General features: G+C 36.0%; 1 protein-coding gene across 3 annotated transcripts in view; it reads right to left on the bottom strand.

The window, feature by feature from the left end:
• The window catches only part of ADAMTSL1 (ADAMTS like 1), a 387,565-nt gene that overhangs the window by 228,770 nt on the left and 136,337 nt on the right, over positions 1-22,458 (bottom strand). For all 3 annotated transcript variants that reach the window (XM_039870536.1, XM_039870472.1, XM_039870576.1), the window contains exons 7-9: positions 19,303-19,460; positions 9,518-9,629; positions 5,912-6,050 (exon numbers count right to left, since the gene is read on the bottom strand). In XM_039870536.1, coding sequence (XP_039726470.1) covers positions 5,912-6,050; positions 9,518-9,629; positions 19,303-19,460 — 409 coding nt within the window. The remainder of the gene's footprint in view (positions 1-5,911; positions 6,051-9,517; positions 9,630-19,302; positions 19,461-22,458) is intronic.

The raw sequence follows: 22,458 nt of genomic DNA on the forward strand, positions 1-22,458 counted from the left end.
TTACTTAGCTAGTAAAGTCAAACGTAGATTGAGGTTAAAAATGAGGATCATGATAATAATACCTGTTCTATTAACTCACAAGTTTATTAAAAGAACTGCACAAATACTTATACTTAAAATGTTTAAAATGTAATATAACAAGTGATTTTTATTACCAGTGAGCTGGCTTGGTAGAAGAACTGAAGTGCCCCAATAATTGAGTTATAACTGATTGCCTGATGACATTTGGTATGTCTATAAACTTAGGAAGGATATGACCATGCACTCTAAAAAACACCAGAACTCCGCTTTATTTATCTCATTGTAAATAATGCATGAAAGTGGAACTGAGATTTTATTACGATCTTTCTTATTGCTTACTCATTTAAATGAGGTTGGTCAAAAGGAAGGTAGTTGCTACTTTTCTAAATCATTTACCTATTGTAATAAAACACAAAGACTTTTGTGATTAGGGAAGCATTGTATTATACTTTAATTACAAACCATTTTCTAGTTCTCACACTGAATTCTCCTTTTTTGGAGATGATCATGGCATAAATGCCATGTTAATTAAATGGCATAAATGCCGTGTTAATTAAATGGGAATTATTAGACAATTGCACACTAATTATCTTAATTTCTCATGGTCATTATATTTTCAAAATCTGATAAATGTGATTAACTTTCATAAAGATATTACCTAGGATTTTGCATCTACTATTATAAAAACAAGAAATAGAGAACTATCTTTTTAGACTCATATAGATAATTCTAGAGTTTTATCTTTTTGTGGAGAGAGCTGCTTTTGGGAGAGTATAGGAGTTTCTCTGAGGTAATATAAACATTATCGAAACCAAGATCTTAGTCATTTTAGCTGCAGCAACATTTATTGAGTGTTTATCATATGTCAGGCAATCTGCTAAGCTTTTAAATGTATTACACCATTTATTCCTCATGACTGCTCTATGAGGTAAGCACTGTCATTATCCTCGATTCACTGGATGAAAATCTGAGGCTTAGTAGGAAGAAATAATTTGCCAACGGCTACTCAACCAGTAAGTGGCAGAGCCAGGATCCCAAGCCAGTCTACTTTACCCCAAAGCTCCCTTCCTAACCACCAGGCTGTATTGCCTTTGGACTAACTGGTCATTAAGTTAGTGTGACCAGGTTTTTACATGCCCACTATACATCCTGCCTCTCGCAATGAAGACTATTTCTTTTAAAGTTGCATTAGGATTCAGTTATCAGATTTTGTTCATAATTTGGTCCATGGCCAAGATGACTTATATAATTTTCTGTCAAATTAAGTGGAGGTGGACAAAAAACATCCACTGGAACTCCCCAAGAACTGCTGCTCGGGGCATACAAGTTTGGGCCTTTGTTTAGAACTTTTGTTCTGAATCCCTTGAGGGCAGGGGGAATCTGGATTCAGTTTCAGCTAGAAACAGATTTGTTTGCTAATAATTGTGACCGTGATAGTGTGATGAGTGAGAGCTTTTTTCACTTGTCCAACCTTGCCAGTTTAAGCCCCCTTCATTACTGCCTTGGAGGGAAAACAAGAGGTCTGTGCCAAAAAAAATCTGAAAAGGTGCTTCTCTGATCTTCTCACAAACAATGTCTTGCACAATTATCCCCAGATAGCCTTAACGGTCCTGCCAGTCTCAGACTGAGATATGTAAGGCCAAATGTAGCCTATTTTACATTTGACTTAAAGCCACTTCGAAAGTATAAGGTGTTTATTAGCTGAACTAAAACTATGCCATTTTATTTGTTGATGAGCCAAAGGCATATATGGTGGCTTTCTGGCTAAGCGACAGACTTTACCCTTCACCCAAGAGGCCAAGATGACAAAAACCATCGCACAAACCAGCAGACAATGCATTTTAAAAAAATTTCCCCCAGTGTAAAACAGAGCTATGACTACAGCATGGCAAGCACAAGAGAGGGTTTTACATTAGATTAGATTCCAAGTGTCTTAACTACATGGGAAAGAGTTCCTACTATAGCATTACATTAATGAAGCAGAAAATAAGTTAAACATGTAGTAGGTCCCTGGCATACAGGAGGGTCATGCCTCTGGACTTCTGGGACTATCCAAGTTGAGACTACCACCCGCACATATGCTATGCTGAGTATAGAGCATATGATGAGACTGGTGATGTCCCAGCTCCAAGCGACCAGTGAAAATTATTCTTAATTTTAGCTAAAAGCCAACACATTTTTAACTTTACTTTCTCTTCCCTTCCATTATAAGCACTAAGTTTGGCTTCCTTTTTGAGGCTACTTTTGGCTAGGAAACAAAGTATTTTATCGCCTCATAAAAATGACTACATAAATGACACCAGCAGAGAGCAACAAAGCTCTCTTAAGATGGAACTACTGGCTGTCAGGTAGGCTTAATGATTGGTCTTGTAGCATAAGGAACTCAAATTCCTGTCTTAGAAAAATGTCGAGTTACTATATGTCATTGACTTTCAAGCTTGCTTTAGAATAGCTGAAACCAAGAACTAAGTCACTAAATTCTATATGTCTATTGTACACAGTAGGATTTCATTTGTGTTATGAGCTATAAACAAGATGAAAGAAATATAGCGAGAGAATAAACAGTGGTTATCTGTAGGCAATGGAGATTTCTAGTGAGTTTTAATGTTTTCATTACAGCTTTTTAACTCATCAACATTTCTAAGTTAGCATTAAGAGTCAGAAAAAGTCATAAAGACATAAAAATTATTTTGAAAAGAATAGGCTAGATGTCAACAATCTTCTTAGCCCAGAGAACCACTAGATGAACCATGAACCTGTCCACAACCATGGAAGCCAGTTGGTGAGTGAAATGAGTAAGTGATGTCATTCATTAGTTCAAACATATAACATTTACTTATTGTAAAAGGAGATTAATGAGAACAGTGATGCTATTTTGGTAATCAGAAAAAAATGGATTATCGAGGATTTTGGCTAATGATTGTCACACCTAGTTGGTTTTGGTTTTAGATGTAGTTATAAAAAGTTCTCATTATCACAGAGAAGTAGTTGCTAGTGGTAACAGTTTTCACAGCTCACCTTGCAATCTTAGGATATTTATTTTTTTCAATTTAACTGACATAATCGAAGAATTTAACGATAAGGGCAAGAAGTATTTACTTTGGTAGTATAACATTTTTACAATTGTTACAAGTATTTTTATAACTTAGCTTAGGTCAAATAAGTTAAAATTAGTTTGACATGTTAGAATACACTTTTTGTGAGTTACTTTTTAAAGATACTTCAAAATATGTAAAATAAAACTTAATAAAGCAACTTTATGGAACAACAGGTTCTGTAGGCACAGTCTGAAAACTATTCATTTAGTGCAACAAATAATCCCCTTACTCCCATTTTATAGGGGAGAAAACTGAGATGCAGAATTGTAAACTAATAAACCTAGGGTTACAGAATTAGTGTCCTTTTTGCTGTCCATGGTCCTTCCAATCTTGACGGAATAAACGTGGCTATCTGAATGGCATTTGCTCTCAATATGTAATAGGCCCCAAATCCTACTCTAATACATGTAAAGTGAACAAATGGCTCATTGGCTAGAAAAAACAAATTTCTTTTGAAATTCAAAAAATATGTGACTTTATCTGTACTAAGATTGTCTCTGTTTTCTCTTTTGGGGGCTTCAAATTTTGGACACAAAGGCATTGGTTTAATATCATTGTGTCACTCTTGATTTTATTATTAGATAGTTAAATTTGTAGTTAGAAAACAGTTCCTTGAGGGCTTGATTCTGGTATTCTGATGAGATCTATTCTATAGAGTCTATTTATCTTCTTTTCTCAGAACATCACTTCTCATTTTCTCTTGGAATTCAGAAAGACTGCTTTAATCTCAGGCATGCAGATGAATTCAATGAATTTCACAGCAATCTGAAGTATTTTAACCTTAGAGAAGCATATCTATATTTCCTAAAGCAGACTTCTCTTAAACGTCTCCTATTGCCATCTTAATTTTTACAGCTTTGTTTAATTACTTCTGCAATAAAAAAGCAGCTTCCTGACATTTGCCTCTCACTTATTTTTTTCTTTCTTTCTTTTTTTTTAACAGCCACCTGTCCCAACATTTATACATGTGCTGCATTAGATGTTTTAAAATAACACTGGATGCAGAAAAAGCACAAATTACACAGGAAAACTTCTTTAGATATAGAACGGCCTTTTGCTTTTGGATAACAAATAGGCCACAAATATTACTCCAATAGAGAAGATACATAAAAATCAGAAGCCAGAAAAAACTAAGTAAATTTTTTTCTGATTATAAACATTTTCTTAAGATGGTTAACATAATGCTTTTATTTCACAACTGTCTTCCATGGCCATCTCTTCGTTGAAATTATTTTCCCAGTAGAAAAAAGCTTTATGCAGTTGTGAGAGTGAACTCATTTCTCTTAGAAATACATATACAAATTTTTATGGAAGTGTATGTAAGACTTCAAGGTCTCTCTATGGCTGAGCTGACCTGCCTGTAATGGGATTAACTGTTCTTTTCATGTACCAGTCTTTCTGGTATAGATATGGATAAAGATGTATAATAAATAGAATAATTTTTAAATAGGGTTGAATTACATTAGTAATAATTATCTTGGCTAAATATACTTCATACCTTTAATATTTTCAAAATAAAGACGTCCAAGCAAAATTCTGACACTTCATTAAGTTTTTTTTAACCATATACAATGTTAATACATTATTTTCTGGTGTAATATAAAGCCAAATTAAACTTTGCCTAAATTATATAATTATAAAATATCTATTCTTTCTGTTTCTTGCACACAAACTTATCATTCTGAATTCACTTTTATGAGCTATGAAACAAGCAGTTTCAAATAACACGTAGAATTTAGAATTCATGAATGAGGCAGAAAGAGTACAAGTAAACTTTAAAAAGTTAACAGCAGAAAGCAAAAATTAAAATTGTATTCAAAGATAAAATGATTTTTATCTGCGTTGCTCATGTAGCAATTTAATTATACAAAGTTTTGCTTTATGCATATATATTTAGTAAACTATGATTTTAAAAAATAACATCGAGGTGTTTCTCAGAAATTGAAGGAGCTTGGGGAAGAATCCTTTGTCTTTTGGTCTTCAGGATTAGTTTTGTAGAAGAGTTTTCTTACATCCTCTCTCATACGATGGGGATGAGTAAGCTAATAAAGAGATTTACTATGAAGGGGTGCAATAAAGGCAAATATTACACCTAGGTAAAGATTCTTGACCTGCACTTGTATGACTACTCCTCATCTGAGATATTTCATTCGTCGGTCTGATTCTTGATCCTGCAAATAACTGAAAGCCAATTATGGTTTCCAAAAAAGCAAACAAGGACATGTGGAAACATCAAGTGTCTCTTTAAAGCTCCTAATTAGAAAGACCTTAACAAAATCTGACTATTTTGGAAATACATCCTGCTTTCTCTTTAACGAGGACTGAGTTTGTTCAAATGTAAAACTGTTCTAAGACTGGTTTTGATTCTAGTTAATCGGTGTAGACTACCACAGGCTAAAATGGGTCAGCTGTGACCCTGATATATGGTCTGCTGTGGTCATGTCACTGATCAGGTAACAGTTAAAATGGAAAGTATCCTGAGAACATTGTAGCATCATGCTTATTAAGGTCCACTGGTCTGGACCTTGTTAAGGAGGGAAACAAGTAACCATAATGAAAGAAAATCAGAAGAGAAAATGACTGTGAGTGCTTCACTTGTAGCTTTACAAACAGAAAATCTGTAGACCCTGGGGTGGCATCTTATAGCAGCAAGAACAAGGGGCATGGGTACTAACAACACATGATTAGGAATGGACACTGGACAGCAAACATTTATTTATTTTTAATTAAAAAGTTTAATTTAAGACGCTTATTTGGAACTTGACTTAAATTAACTAGTAGATTTGACTGACCTGGCTGGACAAGGATCCAAGTTGCACTCCTGAAGTTTGGGCTTGGGTTTGATGTTCTCTGGGTAATAGTGACAGTACTGATCAGCAACCACGCGGTTGCTCCGAAGGTCATAACACTCAGCTGATGTCAGCTGGTAACCTGCAGTATCAAACCATACAGGGAGTTTAACCAAACACGTCAATATCATATATTTCTTTATGCTTTTTGGCCATCTCATATTAAGGAAATTCTTCCCCACTGTGCTAGTCATTACCAGGACAGAAGACAGGTAAAAAGAAGGCTCATTAAGTTTTGCAGGCCTCGAATACTGTTTTACTACTCAAATTTTAATAATTAAATCCTAGGGCTTGAACTACATAATGGCATAACTAGATTATAAGACTCTGTTGGCAAGAACCATTCTTATTAGTTTTGTATAATCGAAAAGTCTAACACAGATTCTCAGTATCATTCAGTATTTATTTATCAACCATCCCATACATGGATGCAAAATTGGCTCTCTTGTACCTGGGATACCAGGGAGAAAAACTTCCAGATAAGTAAGTAAAATAAACTCCAACACTGCTCCTTTGGTCAATGAGGGACAATGGAACATAGCACAGGATCAGGTCCTGCCAGGGGCCTGACATTATTTTTGCCTGAACTCAACCTGAAGGGGTTAAACTGAGTAAATACACGATCAAGTCCCTAACAGTAACTGTCATAAATTCCGTTTTCCTAAAAAACTAAAAAAGCCCTTCCTACTGTGCAATTTTTGCTTCACCCAAAATTCTTCGTCATTTGTTCTTAAGTTTCTAACCAATATTTGTTTCCATGCACAAATTTCCACTGTTTAGAGAATCCTCTTTAAAAAAATAGTGTTGCTGAATAATACTTAATTCTGTTTATAATGTGTTCTGCCTTTTTTACCTGCCTCTTTGTTGTTCTGTGGATTTCTGGAGGGGTGCTGATGAGGACTTAGATTCTTGGGGAGAAAAATAAAAGTACATAAGGAGTTTTTAAAAAATTAACCTTTTTGTATCATTTTAACCTTAACTAACTCCAAAATATATCCTCGCTGGCAGGTGGTTAAGTACTGTTGCTAAGTATGTGTTAGAAAATCAGATTTAGAGTCCTTAAAAATCTTGCAAAAGATTTTAGGAAATCAGATGGAGGTTTATAAACCAGAGTTCCTGGCTTGAGGCTGTTTTCTCAGACCACCCACAAAAATTAATTGTTCATTAAAGCCCTAAAAAAAGACCTTTTTACAATTTTACGGTAAAGATGAAAAGCATGAAAGTTAATGGGTAAGAGCACATGTTCCATTTAATTTTTTTCTTTATAAGAAAATCAAAGAGCAAAGTGATATTTTCTGCAAGTAAATGTCTTTATTTTTCAATTACATTATACTCAAAAGCTAATAAGTTTATGGCAAGCTAATCATTTTATAATTTTCCATAAAATAATTTCACTTAAGGACAAAACTTACCATGTAGTAAAATGTAGGCACAATAAGTAAATTATAAATCTGAGATTATAATTTTAAAAATTATAATTTGTCAGTTTAAAATGTTGCTTTGAAGCTCTTCTAGAGTTTGTGAGATGGAAGTTTAGAACAAAAATTAAATAGATGACCAAAATGGTCGGATAATCATGTTTTCTAAAGCTTCACAAAGTATTTGGAATAGCAATTCTTTACACTTAGCAAAATGGTTGACTAGTTAAATCTGGAACCAGAAACATAAAAGAGAATTTAGAGATCATTTCTTCAGGAAATTTTAAACTATGGTCCATGAAGTAAGATGCTCACATCTTTGCTCTGAGCATTACGTATTCCTTTTATCTGGACTTCCAAGTAAGATTTCCACTTGACAGTTCTACTTCTTCACTTAGACGTAAAGAAAATAAGGCCCAAAGGGGTGAGATATATACAACTCTAACATTAATTGACTTATTATACAGCAAGCCATTGTCAAAGTTACTGAAATTATACTCCAATAGCAGCAATACATGAAACTGGCATAGTGGGCATGTTACTGAATTGCTACTTCTCACAAAAACATGGTCTTCATTTAAAAAGGAAAGAAAAAAAATTACTCCCTCTTATTTCTTTCTTTGAAACCATTTCCTGTGCTAGTCATTAATAGGTGAATCAAAATAACATATTTCCATGAAACATCAATGTAATTGGCAAGTTTATTTTTAAACAAAGTAATTTTCTATTCAGGACAGATAGAGCAACTGGAAACACTATTTTATGGAAATGTTTAAAATGTTGAGCTAATACATAATGATAAAGTAAAAGCACTTGATGTAGTTTGGACTGCTTTTAAGCTAAGGTCTAACATTGCTCTATAGAGCCTCATTTTGAGTGGTTTGTTCACATTATGTAGACATTGATAATATAGCTGAAGATGAATTATATGATGTGCTCTTAATTGTTTTATAAAAATTAATGGATAATCATTTAACTTCATTTTGAGGTACCATCTTTCTCTTGCCAAAATAATCTAGCAATACCTATATGGATTAGGTACTTAAAACTAGCCAATTAACAGGCTTCTGTAAAGCCGGACCTAGTATTTACTTGATGTCCTCATTTTTAAAGTAATGTACATACAATTATGTACCCATTTTATTACCAAAACTTAAAAAAAAAATAATAATCTACGAATACTGGCTCAGTTGGAAATGAAACTAAAATAGTCATAGACTGCTTATTACCCTTCTGGAAAGAATTTTGGTAATATATGCCAATAGCCACAAAAATTCTGAAACTCACTCTTGAGAATTTACTTCAAGGAAATAATTTCAAAGGAGAAAAATATTTAAGTATTAAGTTTTTCATTACATTACAATAGAGAAGTTTAAATGAACTAAATGATCTATAAAGATATGGCTAAATTATGAAATAATTCGAAGGAATTATTATGTAAACTTTATAATTATAAAGGCAGAAAATGAGGGGGGGAATCTTTTCTAGTAACACAAAATGCTGTCCATGTTACAGATATGACAGAGCAAGGACAGAAATTCAATTGACAACTTTGCAAGAGAGATGTGTTTTAATGCTAAATAAGGCAAGTGATATTCTTTTTACTTCACGAATGATGGGGAAGAGCTGAAAAAAATGACTCAGCCTAAGTCTACAGTGCAGTTATTTTTCTCCCTCTTGACAATAAACGACTTCTTTTAATTAAATTAATCTCTGATTCTTTTTGGACACATCATGGTATGCAGCTGGCCTGGCAAATATTCTTCACTTGATTTTTGAATAAATAAGTTCACTTCAACCAGATGAGTAGTTTATTCTCAAAAGAACAGAATCACCTCAAGACTGCGCTGTTGACAAGCTATGATAGTTCCTGTCTTGGCCTTCCATGGAATCAAGGAATGGAGTAAACACCGTTTCCTCTAATGGGATTCTATAGAGAGAATATATTTATGGAGCATTTAGAGTGAGGTGTCCGCCTTACAAGAGGGCTTCAGGATTTGGACCCATTCAGAAGAAAGGATCTGATCCACCATGACACTAAATTTCTTCTGTGCTGCAGTGACTACTCTTGTAATAGCTAAGTCTTCTCTCATAGAAGCCAACAGTTCCTAGGCTAAATGAACACCATTACCTCCTCCACAGGTTGCTGAGCAAGGAAAGAAATCCGTCTCCCTCCATCGGTGGATGATAGGCTGATAGAAGATGAACTGGACTGTACTGTTGGCGGGCCCCGAGTTGCGGATCTGCAGGAGACAACAGCAAAGGAGATGAACCAGTATGACAGGAAGGTGCTTTCTGGGTTCCTTGTAACTTTGGACAAGGATGTGTGATAGTACTGACAGTCTTTGGTGGTGTGAAGGACTGCTTCAAGAGAGAAGTGGCAATAGTCATAGCATCCATCTTAACCATTTAACCAGTGAATGGTCCTTGCATCACTAAGAAGAAAGAAGAAAGAACCTTCCCAGTTCTATTGCCAAAGAACAAGAAATAGCAATGCTTCGACTTGTGGTTCCAGTAGAATCTTATCCCAGGCTACTTAGTCCCTCACCCTCTTTTATTTCCAACCTCTCTCGTATAACAAGTAAAATTGTGTGGATTTTTAAATGTAGGATCAGAAATAGACAATTTGTTCTAAGAAAATTATAAATGCCACACACTGCAAAAAATGAAAGATATTGTCTTTGGTTAAGAAAAATAAAAGAGTTACAGAATTAAGTAGCTAGTCCCACTCAGAGACATACATGGAGATTCCTGACGACTTGGTGATTTATATATTTTAATGTGCATAGTTACTCACTGGAAGCTTGCTAAAATGCAAATTCCTGGGTTCAAGCCCAGAGATCCAGGCAATTCAAATGTAGATAGTCCAAGACCAAACTTTAAAAAACACCAATTTACAGTTTGAAAGCAAATACTTCAAATAAAATATGTACTTATGGAAATTACAACTCCTTTGTTTTTGAAAAGAGGAAATGTGAGGCAGTAATTCTTTAATGGTTCTTAAAAGTGCAAGGTTGAAAAAACATACTCAAACTGAAAGAGAAGGATAAAAGTACCCAACAGGAACAATGCCTTGATTTCATGAAGAGAGAATGACATGTGATATAACGTTTAGACAGTTGGGCAAGGGCAAGGCTTGGGCTATTTATTACACTAAAAGAAGTTTCATGGACAACTGAGAGAATCACCTCTTACTCCAACTTTATTACAGGAATGAGAGAAGTGTCAATCAAAATCACATGGCCAAAGCCTTTATTAATGTTTTCAAGCCTTAGCACCATCTCAACTACTGTTTATCTAAGACAAATTGATAGATTCAGCCTTTAGATTTTTAAAAAGATAGCCTTATTTTTCTGTGCCACTGAATTTAACACCTAGGATGCAGAGGGTTACAGGTACACTGAAGAAACAGGGAGTAGGTCCTAATTCCTTGATTAGTGTTTGGAGTTTAGATGAGAATATGGAAATATTTCTCAGAAAATATGTAAGAGCTGGAAAGGAGAAAGAAGAAAGAGAGAAAAGCTACAGAATAGTTCATATTATGCTGGGATTCTGACCCATGGTGCATCCAGGTCTTTCCTAATTAGAATAAACAGTGATATTATACCCTACTTTAAAGCAGAAACAGCTGAAGCAATATAGTGTCTTTCACAAAAGGGAACATGGCTTATAGATTAATATTTTTCAGTCCTATATGTCAGATACAGGATATCTAATTGCTTGCTTAGGGATGTAGTATTAATCACATTCTTTGGAAAACTTTTTTTTTTTTTTTTTTTTTTAAATTTTAGCTCACAAAAGCCTGTAGCTCTTTTGGGATGTGTAGTTATCATCCTGGAAAGCTATTAGAAGGCTCTCATTTGAACATGAGCTCCATGAACAAATGAAAAGGTCAGAGGATTTGTTTAGATCCAGAGAGATGAATTGTTTTGCAAGGAAAGAAAACAAGCAGCTTAGAAAGAGTATTGTTCTTAATGAGATTAATGAAAGTGATGTATAATGACCATAAGCTCTGAGGCTGTATGTTTAGATTTGAAAAGAGATTGGAAATGAACAGAGACATAGTTATTTCGGGTAGATAAAACCAACAGCGATGTATGGATGTCTCTGACCACATAATCTTGCTTAGTTCCTTCAAACTGATAACAACATTCCTGCTTCTTCCTTCTCTATCACCTTCTTCCTTTAATAATAACAGCAACAACTACTTCAGCAATCAGCACTTATTACATTCCTACCTTGTGCAAGGTACACTTTATTTATAAATTATAATCTTAAAAGGACTCTGAATTATTTTCCACATTTACATTACAATGAGAAATGAGACTCAGAGAGGTTAAGTGACTTGCTCAAGGCTACACAGCTAGGGAGTAACGGCTAGGATTTCAGGTGTGCCTGGCTCACAAGCTGCCATTCTTTTCTTGGTACCAAGAAGTCTTTGTTAGTGTTGTGGAGAGAGAGGCATTTATCTTCAGTGATATCCTTGTACCGCTCTTATCAGAATCTTCTTAATTTTTCATTTTAAAGTAGAAAAAAAATGTTTAAAATAAAAAGAAGAGGCTAACCTCTGTCTAACTTTGATGGACTAATTGTGGCTTACAGAGATGAGCCACTATGTTTGTTTATTCTGGCTTTATTAATTCTGGGCTGCTGGGACCATTGTTATCATTAGCTATGGAGCTTCATAAACCCTAAATCCTTAAACATCAGGCCTAGTTCTCAAGAGTATGTTGAAAGCTTCAGTTTGACACACTAGAATTTTGTTTCAAGGAGCTAAATACATCTGGCACAAGTAATTTTGACCTGCTTAAGTTAATAAGGGAAAAGAATTGTTCTGAACCAAGCTCTTCTTCCTGTAATTACAATAGTTCAGTGTTTCTAATTCAATATAATGACTTCCCACACTGAAAATAAAGGAAACAAAAACTGGTCACTTTCCATAGCAATTGATCGCACTGTCAGAACAGAGCTGCGGGGCGGTACAAATGTGTATGTGGATAATGGTTGAGCTTTAAGTCTATGTAAAATCAAAGGAATTAAGGAGAAATTTTGAAAACACAAGACATCAAGTACACAAAGTTTCTTCCAGATGAAGCGCTAAGAAATGCCAAACCTTTTTCTTCTCAGTTGGGAAAGGGCAGGTAATTTGTAAGCCTTGAGATGTTCTCCAACCAGGTTCTTTTCTCTCCCTGATGTTGTAGAGACTTTTCCCCTCAAGAGAGGCCAGTAGGGGTCTGGCACTCAGGGATCACCCCTCCCACCGTGGCGGCAGTTGAGACTCTACTCTGGCCTGAGGCAAAGAGGACAAAAAGAGGCTGTGGGCAGACCTGATCCTGTGAGCCTCTGAGCTGGGACCCACAGTGGTATTTGACTTGGTCACACTGCTATCAAAGCTGCCAGGGATATCATGACTTGGGAGTGCTTAAAAATGGTAGAAATAAATCAATATGCCTGCTAGGGAGGGGATAAAATGGAAAACAGATGAATCTATTTATTAAATGCCTCAGTTAGCTACATTCAATGTGGGGCTGTTCTGATGGTTGATGATGATCGCAAATCCTCAAGAAACTGTAAAAATATTTCGAAATGCTTTCTTTGAGGGGCTTTCAAAACATGCTACAGGGTAAGATGTTTCTTACAGCACTTAAATATTTAAAAATACTTAATACTGATATAATTGTTATTTTATTGCCTTTATCCTTCATTATAAACTCCATGAAGGCAGGTACCATTTATCTTACCACGCTTTCTTTGGCATTATCTTACAATGTTTGACATATAGGTGTCCAAACAATTGCTGAATAAATGAATGTATGAATGAACAATTTACAAATGAGCATAGTCCACTCAAATACTTTAGGAACTGTAAGCTATTATTTGTGACAAATTTTTAGACATCATCTTTTTATATGTATCTACCAGTTTTATTGAAGATGTTATCGATCATTTCTTGCTAATAAAACTGATAATTTTGATAAAATGTTGCTAAAATTCATGAAAAGAAGCATTACAGTTACCACACTACCCTTACCCAATAGTACTTCCTATCCTCCTTTGAAAGTACAGTGATATAGTAGAGTGGAAGGGGCTTGTAAAAACGCTAGTTATTATTGGAATGAAACATAAATTCAATCATTCCACTGTTTGAAATGCCTGACGATTTTAACAGTTGGAAATACTAAGATTAGGGATTATTCAGGAAAAATAATGATGAAAAATTGTTACCACCCAACTTTACTTTTACACTTTTTAAAAATAGTTTTCTAGGCCTCCTAAAATTCCAGACGTCAATATTGGGAGATACAGCAGTTTCAGCCCATAGGCCCCTGGCTCAGGGTTGCATGAGAGATGCTGGTTATAGATTTAGTACCCAGAGCCCTTGAGTAGGGCAGGAGATCAGAGATGCCTCTCTGGGAACAATGGGTGTGATGATGGCCCATAAACAAAGAACTGGAAGAAATATATCAAGAAAGAGATGCTGAGAGGCTGAGCAGACCTGAACCTACTGAAAGGACAGCCTCAGTGTCAGATGGAGAAGGAGGGCAGAAAACAAATGACCAGAGTGGAACCAAGGGTCTAGGATTGGAAAAGTGCTTCCCACTCTCCACGATGGTTCTTGGATTCTGAATGTTATACCTAGCTGTGCAATTGTTGAAACACTGTGGCTACAGGAGTGCAGAAGGAGTCACCGTAAAATATTTCTCTGTAGTATTCAGATTATTCTGAGCTAAAGACAACTGAGACCCTGCAGGCTCAAGAGAAACTCCTGTGCTACCCACACAACTACCTAGAATTTAAATTAGGGGCCATGTCCATGATAAGAAATTATCAGCGATTACCTTTTTGACCTATTTAAGTGGCAGGGCAAACTACTAGTTACTGAGGATCTGCTCTTCTTATCATTCCATAATGACCCTCCTCTCCTCCGAAGTCCCAGGGTGCCTTATCTCATCCTAGATCAGAATTCCATATATACCTTACATTCCTGTCTCTGAACCTTTCATGTATGTGGGGTCTCTGACTATTTCATGTATGTGGAATTCCCATATGTACGTATGTATACAACTAAATTTGAGTAATTTTCTCTTGTTAATCTAATCTGCCTCATGTAGATGTAATTATTGGTCCAGCCAAAATAACCTACAAGGGTAGAAAAAGTTTCTTTCTCCCCAACATGAGAAATTCATTAAGAAATTCAGTGTATTGTAATAAGCTCAGTTCTAAATTCTTGAAATCTATCAGCATAAAGGGGCATATTATTGGGAGAATTACTACCTGTAAATTTGGGTAGAAAAAAGAATCACTATGTATTACATGCTTCTTTTATTTCCTACAGTTTATTTAAATTTTTATTCTCAAGAATATTTGGCTTGCGGCAATGATTTTCCCTTTGTAAGAATGCAGGTTGACTGGTATGGGGTGGTCATCTAGAAACAGGCTCGGCGGCAGGGTAAAACCAAGCTGAGCTTAAACGTTTGCCAAAGCTCAGCCTCCAGTGGAGAAAAGAATTGATTATTTCAAGCCCACCCAATATTCACAAGCTGTCCAAGTCTCACAAAGGCTTTCTTAATCACATCAACCTATAACAAGTATCTATAGCTTTTACCATCTGTCCATTTTATTTTAGTACTTAATTATATGCATCACTATTTCCAAATTTCCTATCCAGCGTTTTATCTCTCAAATGGCATCATAGGCTAGGAGAGGGCAGATAACATATTTGGGTGACGAATTATGTACAGGGTTATGCTCAAGGCTGTCAAAAAGAAATACAAAGGCATCATCTCTGCTCAATACTCCAAGTGATACAAATGGAGACTACGACGTTTCTATCTCCAGCAGTAGTCAGACAAGCTACTTAGGCAATAATTGGAATGATGCCAATCTTCCTAACCAAGTTCCCCGACTCTAAAAATGTAATGCATTTAGTAAATTAGCCTCTGTAGAAAATAACTGTTCTCTAGTTAACCAGTGCACAAATTCTGAGTCAGTGTTCTTAGTTCTAAGTCTCCTTATTCTGCTGTGCATTTCTGCTACTTTGGTGGCTTAGGTACTCATCAGTCACTTTTCTATCTAATATGACTGTCTTCTTCTTTTTAAAAATGGGCACAAACTAAACATGTTGCTTGCACAACTAGAGCTAAGTTGGAAGTACTAATAAAGAATGGACTATTACTGAAAAAGACCCTTTTTTATTTGGGAAAGTCATTATCTTTCATTGGGTCTGCAGCTTCAGAAAAGATGTACATGGCATGGTAGGAGGAAGGAGATACTAAAATTAGCCAGACAACCAGCCAATAGCCAATTGTCCATAACAATTAATGTGATGACAGATGTCACAGCCAGTCTGTTCTCCCGTTCATTTGTCTTAACAGCTACACCTGCCAAATTGTTCCTGCATATACCACTTGTAAATTGATCAGCCTCGGACCACCTTCAGAGAAACAGCTTTCTGCCATTGTGTAGAAGAGTACTGTGATAAGTTGGACCAGAAGTTAAAGCATTTCAAAGACACAGAAAGGAAGTAATTTGGCTCTATCTGCTTTTATACACACTATCTCTTTCCATTCTTCACAAAGACTCTATGGGGGAGGTATTTTATTACCATTTTTTTTCAAATGATTAAACAGGCTCAAAAAGGTAAAACAATGTACTGAAGGTCACATACCCAGGAAGCAGGAGAGTATACTAAACTTTAGAGAGCTTATCTTTTCTACCTTTCTAGCATTTCCAAAAATATTTGTATGAAGTTTAAACTTTTGGAAGACACGATCCCCTAGGAAGCAAGATAAGAATTTAGTCTGGTTTTAATCTTTAAAAGAGATTCTAAAATATAATTTTGGAACCAATGGCAATATATAATAATTCTCACTGTGAGAAAATTTTCCTTTCTTGCAAAAAATGCCTTTTCCTTTTAAGGAAATAAAAATTGTATTTTGGCAATAAAATTCCATGAAGATGTTGACAAATAACCATTTCTATTTTGATTCCTACGTATCTCATTCAAAAAGGAAGTCATTGCTTAAATTAATATATAGGACAAAAGAGACTACACTCATAATGACATTGAAAACAAATTTCAAACTATGTGTACAATTACAAAGCACCTTATTCATAAAAGATGATTTAAGAAAAATCGAATGGTAATCTTTCATTTTCAGCTATTTCAGGGAAAACTAGGGAAGAAAAAGTTGCCTTGTTATGAATCACTGGAAAAAGGTAATTTTCTTCATTTTTTCTGTATCTTCTTAAATCATCTGACTCATTTTCAACTTTGAATAAATTGATTTTTAAAATCATATATTTTATTAGAATAACTTTACATCTCTTTGATCCTGCTATTTTCTAATAGACCCCTAATTTCCTTTCATTTGCAACTGAAGTCATTGGTATTGTCAGGATACGCAATGCAAAAACCACTAAAATGGTAAGTTAGCCTGTTTCTGATTGAAAATATTCACTAATGGTACGCATCTGGAAAAGTATCAAAAACTTCTTTAAATCCATTTTTTTCCTCAAATATGTGTATTTACATGTAGAAGAAAAAAATATTCTCAGAAGTAACACATAATACTGAAAAGCGTTCTTGGCCAGAAGTAGAGATGTGGTTTTTGGTTCAGGTTTGTCACTGAGGTGAGCTTGGGCACATCACTCAACTTCCCTAAGACTCAGTTTCCTTGCAAGCAAAATGAAGATGTCAGCATCTGTCCCACTTCAGCAACTGCCATGTGGCTAAAAGCCCTTTATTCATCTCCCACTTGGCAGTGTTTATTGGGTTTTTCTTATGGAGATATGAAGACAAATACGATTGCATCCCTGCCCACAAGGAATGCACAGTCTGGAGATGAAATTCAAACAAGAATTTTAGGTTGAGTCACAGAATGCTTCTGGAAGGAGAAAATTTTGAGGGACAATTATAAGTTAGTGAAGTGAATGGCAGAAGATAAGATAGGAACATTCTAGACAGAAGGTACAGCATTATGCAAAAGTAATCAATTATGAGAATACAAGATGCTGGGGGACCTGCAAGCCATTCAGCTGATTGAAACAGGAGGGGAAAAGTCAAAGGTAAGGTTGGAAGGGTAGACAGAATTCAGATTACTGAGAGTAACACATATTATGCTATGGATGTGCATTTTAACCCCAAAGCAATGAGTGAAGGTGAGGTGCAATGCAGGATGAAGAGGGCGAGTTATGGTTTCAGAAAACTTACTCCGCGGGCAACATAGGCAATGGATCAAAGGCTGGGAAACTAATCCAGAGTCCATGATATTAGTTCAGGTGAGAAATACAAAGACCTAAAACTAAGATAGTGGCAGCAAAGATGGAAAAGAAAGAATAGTCTTAAATGATACAGAGGTAGAATTGACAAAGTTTAATGTCTAACTCGGGGAGTATAGGAGAAGGGGAAATTGGTACGAATCAAAGTTTTCTGACTTGGCTGGATAAACAGTGTATTATCCCACATGATAAGAAATAAAGAAGATAAAGTACGTGTCTAGGGATAGACAAGTCCAGTTTTGGACATGTTGAGCTCATTGTGTCTGTGGGACATCCAAGTGGTGATGTGTAGAAGGCAGCTGTATACATGAAATGCATTCAACAATGCTGTGAACTATTCAAATGTGAATAATATTATTTGAATCCAATTCTATGTTTTCAGTGTGTATATTAACTCTTGCAAGTCCACTAGGGAAATTAGTATAAATAGTTTATTCAACGATATTCTAAGGGCTACAAAATATAAAGAGATCTCTCAATTTTTTACTGTATAGCTATATCTTGTTTTATTGTGTTTTGCTTTATTATGCTTCATGGATGTTGCAGGCTATTTTGTTTTGTTTTGTTTTACAAATTGAAGACAAGACCCTCCACTAGCAAAAGGATTACGACTCACTTTATTGCGATAATCATTTTATTGTGTTATGCATTTTATTGCGGTGGTCCAGAACCAACACCGCAATATTTCCAAGGTATGCCTGTATTTGCTTAACTGAAATTACTTAACTACTTACAGCATCATTTCTATTGTGAGCTATTTCTGATAGTTTATAGCTTCTTGCTCATGTTCATGTGGCCAGTAGGTGGACTGGATTAAGAAGACCTACCATGCAGACGGAGACAAAGAACAGTACCTTGGAACCCTTCTTCCATCCAACCTCACTGCCTATCACATTTTCCTATATGTATTCTTACTTCCAGCTGCCATGGGGTCATCAAGCTTTAGCTTAAATCAAATGTCCTCTGGCTCCAGGTCCCATGATGAAAAATTTACGGAGTCCTGGACATGTTACAAGTTTTACAGCTTTACAGCTGAAATCCTTCAGGTCTTTCTGACCTACTGAAGGGAAAAATATGTTTTATTTTATTGTGATTCCCAAATGTTCTTCTAGTGTGTACATTTTTCCTACAGAATGTGTATGTTGCTTCCAGCAATGTGTTTTATATTACCTTGAAGAGCAGGAAAGCTCTGATAGAAGGAAACAACTTAGTCTTGTTGCCAGTCCAAGAGAAAACAGAACTAGCAATTGAAAGAAAGCATGGCCAAGTCTATGGATCATCAGTTTGTCTTTCCCTTTGACTGAGGACACCTCCTACCAGTCAATGACTGTATTCTAACTTGTTTAAAAACCGTTCATATTCCCTCAACTAATGATATGTTGGCTTTGTGAGTGGGTCTTTTTATTAAATTAAATATACATATACACACGCACGATTAGGATTTTCCTAGGATCTTAAAAATATCATATGTTCTTGTAAAGTCCAAGATGTAGTTCAGCACCCTCAAATTAAATATCTCCTGGATAACAGGCTTTCTGAATCTATGTCAAAACCAAAAATCTCTCTCTCTTCGGGAGATTATAAATACCATCAATCTGGAGGCGGCTTGAAAACGAGGTACCTAAATAGGCTTACCTTGACGATGAAATCTGCTGTGAGTGGTCCAGCCATTCTCAGTATCTCTTTGTCCGGAAATTTCTGGAAGTTCACACTAGAATTGTCCACGAGAAAGGTGCCCGTGGAGTTGAGACTATTTTCACCTTTGGCCCCCTGGAGGGTTTTGGTTTCCAGATCTACATAATCAAATACATGAAGAGGAGAGAAAGATGTTCCCAGGGTTACAACAGGCCAAATGCAAGTACATTCCATGCAACAGCGTCTAGAACTATGTAAGGGAGAAGTACCATCCTTTATATGGCTGACACAATTAAAATTATAATGGAAACAAAACATATAGGCACTTTGGATCACATAGGAGTTTATGCTGCAAATGAAATTATTTTAATACTCATTATCCAAACACTTAAGGCTCCCTGTCAAAAAATTTTTTGACTCCCTGGGTGAGTTCATCTGAGAACCCCACTTTACCAAAATCTATTTCTTTGACTAAACCATCTCTCAACCTGTCTTGCTGATTTCAGTCTTTATGGCCCTCAGTCTAGAATATCCTACACTTTTCTTTTTGCTCTGTGAGATCCAAGGTGCATCTCTGAGTTCCCTCAGCACCTGTGACTTTATATTCACATATTACCTTGTATTTATTTATACTTTCTGGTTACTTTTAGCATGTGTGCTATTGCTCAAAACAAAGAAAGTGTAGTAACTTAAGGGCAGGGAACTAACTAACAGCCTTTTTTAGTTCTCTTTCTTTTAAAAACCCTTTCGGTACTTCGTTCAGCACACATATATATTTCATAAAAGCTTAAGACAGAAAGAAGAATTTCTTAATTCCTGGAAATTCCAATCTGAATTTAGCCAATGACAAAGACTATGAAGCATCTTTTGTTATAGGAAATCAAAACATGCTGGTGATAACGGTAATTATGATGAGTATTTCGGAGCAGGTTAAATTCTCATGTGATTGAGAGGTGATTTATGATTGTCTGCTGCATGAAGGAAGGTAGATAGGCTATTACAAAAGTTTCCAAAACTTGCACAAGAACTCTTGGTTTTGGCAGGAGTTCTTTAGAAGAAAGATGGGGTACCTGGGTGAAGCTCTTGATCTCCTACCCTACATTCAATCAGAATGACTCCCTTCTTATAATTTTACAGATTGGAGTTCTGGGGCTAATAACATTTTAAAGATCTCTGGAGGTACTAAAGTGCCCAAACCATCTGAACTAAATTATTCTAGATGTCTAAATCAAGCTCTCTACTACAAGAAATACCAACAGGCAGAAATGTTGGAGTCCAATCAAATGCCCATGATCCTCAGATAAAGTCTGTAGCCCTTTTACAGGAGTAGGTCAGGCTTCCCTCCCCTGACCTAGAGAGGACCGCACAGAAAAACAAGGCACATCAAGGAAACTTGAGTGGGGGAACCACAGCTGTCATTAGAGAACAGCAACAACACTGTATCTCCTTCCTCCACCTTTCATTCTTCTAGCTGCCTTACATGTATTTGTGGAAGTGTCTCCAGCACATAAGTTAACTTCGTTTTGGAAAAATCTTGGAGGTGTAAGCCTGACCTGAGCATCTGAATTTATCGCCTGGCTTCCCACCTGTCCTTCTCAAGGTACTTCTGATTAGAGATGAGCTGGGGCTGGGCCAGACTGCCTAGTCTCTTGTTCTAGTTTGGCCCTTAATATCTGAGGTTGGTCCCACGTTGGACCAGCTGCTGGGAGTGAAGGGCAAAGGGTTGCAAGAGAAACAGGGCATCACTTATGCATACATTCATTTTGAATTATATTCCCAATATCAAAACAAAACAAAAGCTTCCTTAGTTGTACATATGTTATCAACAGTATGTCTGTTGGGGAAAAAGAGCAGGTTCTATTTTGCTTTTCATCATCTATGAATGTCATTGGCAGCTTTATCTATCAAATCCTTGGGATGATTAAACCAAACAAGGCTGTTTGGTCAGCTTCTTAGTGATCACATAATTAAGAAATCTGTGAGGCTAATATATTCATAAAAATGAATTTTCTTCTTCTATCTCTATTCCTTTGGGTTCTTTCCTCTGCAGTGAGGAGTCACTCCCCAGCTTGGCAATGGTTTTGGTTTGGATGTTTCAGTGCCTGTCATGGCTCAGAAAAATACTTTTTTGAGTGGGGTTATTATTACCAACAGTTACCTCTGTCCAGTTCTCAAGGGAAAAAACCAATTATTTGAATGGCAAAAGTGGATACACATATATCATCCTTTGACATGTGAACACTATATTTGGGGGGCAGTTATTCAGAGCTAGAAAAGAACTTGGACCATATAAAGTATCTCATCAGCATCTTTGGCTTTGCTTGAACTGCATCTTACTTATTCCTTTATTGAAATGTACTTATTTTTATTTTTAGAAAGACTACAGTAGGCTATCTGAACTTTCACAGGCTCTAATTTGTTTTCTCTTGTTTGCCTTTCTGGAATGATTTCAGTCATAATCCAATTGCCAAAAGATAGTACTTGCGACCTAAACTGGTTTCTTAGGCATGTGTGTGGGAGGGGAGAAAGAGTAGAAGATGATAGATGGCTTTACAAGAACCCAGGAACAATCACTGTGGAGGGGATCTGAAATGCTCAAGGGATCAACTAAAGTGAGAGTTTTCAGGGAAGCTGAATTTTGCAGGAAACACAAACATATCCTCTCCTACCCCCTTCCTGGTTCATAGCCCATAATTTTCTGCTTGTAATTCACAGGTCTACATCTAAGCAGCACTGAATAGTATTTAAAATAAAAAAGATGTGGCTATGTACTACTGGCTTGGCATGACTGAAGATCAGTTTTTGTACAGACTCTACTGGGGCCATGCTACTACTTGATCCTTGGGTTATGATCACTCCCCAGTAATCTTGATTCCCAATAGCTATCTTCAAGACAGTAGGACCTTATACAAGACAGTAGGTCTTTTATACATGGGATGCTTAATTATGCCTCAATGGTTTTCTTTAAATGCCACAGGGTTACGGCTGTTTGTTTGGTATTTCTATGTTCCTCTGCACTGATGAAGTAATAAAACATGAGAGTAGAAGGAATAAAAGAAAGAAGGAAGGAGAGAGAAGGACTATTAAAAGGAAGAAGAAGAAGAAAACGAGAGACTAGGCAAGAAAAATATTGAGATTGATTGGAAAGGAAGGAGA

This window comes from Pteropus medius, unplaced genomic scaffold, assembly GCF_902729225.1.
Source record: "Pteropus medius unplaced genomic scaffold, Ma_sr-lr_union100, whole genome shotgun sequence".
Lineage (NCBI taxonomy): Eukaryota > Metazoa > Chordata > Mammalia > Chiroptera > Pteropodidae > Pteropus > Pteropus medius.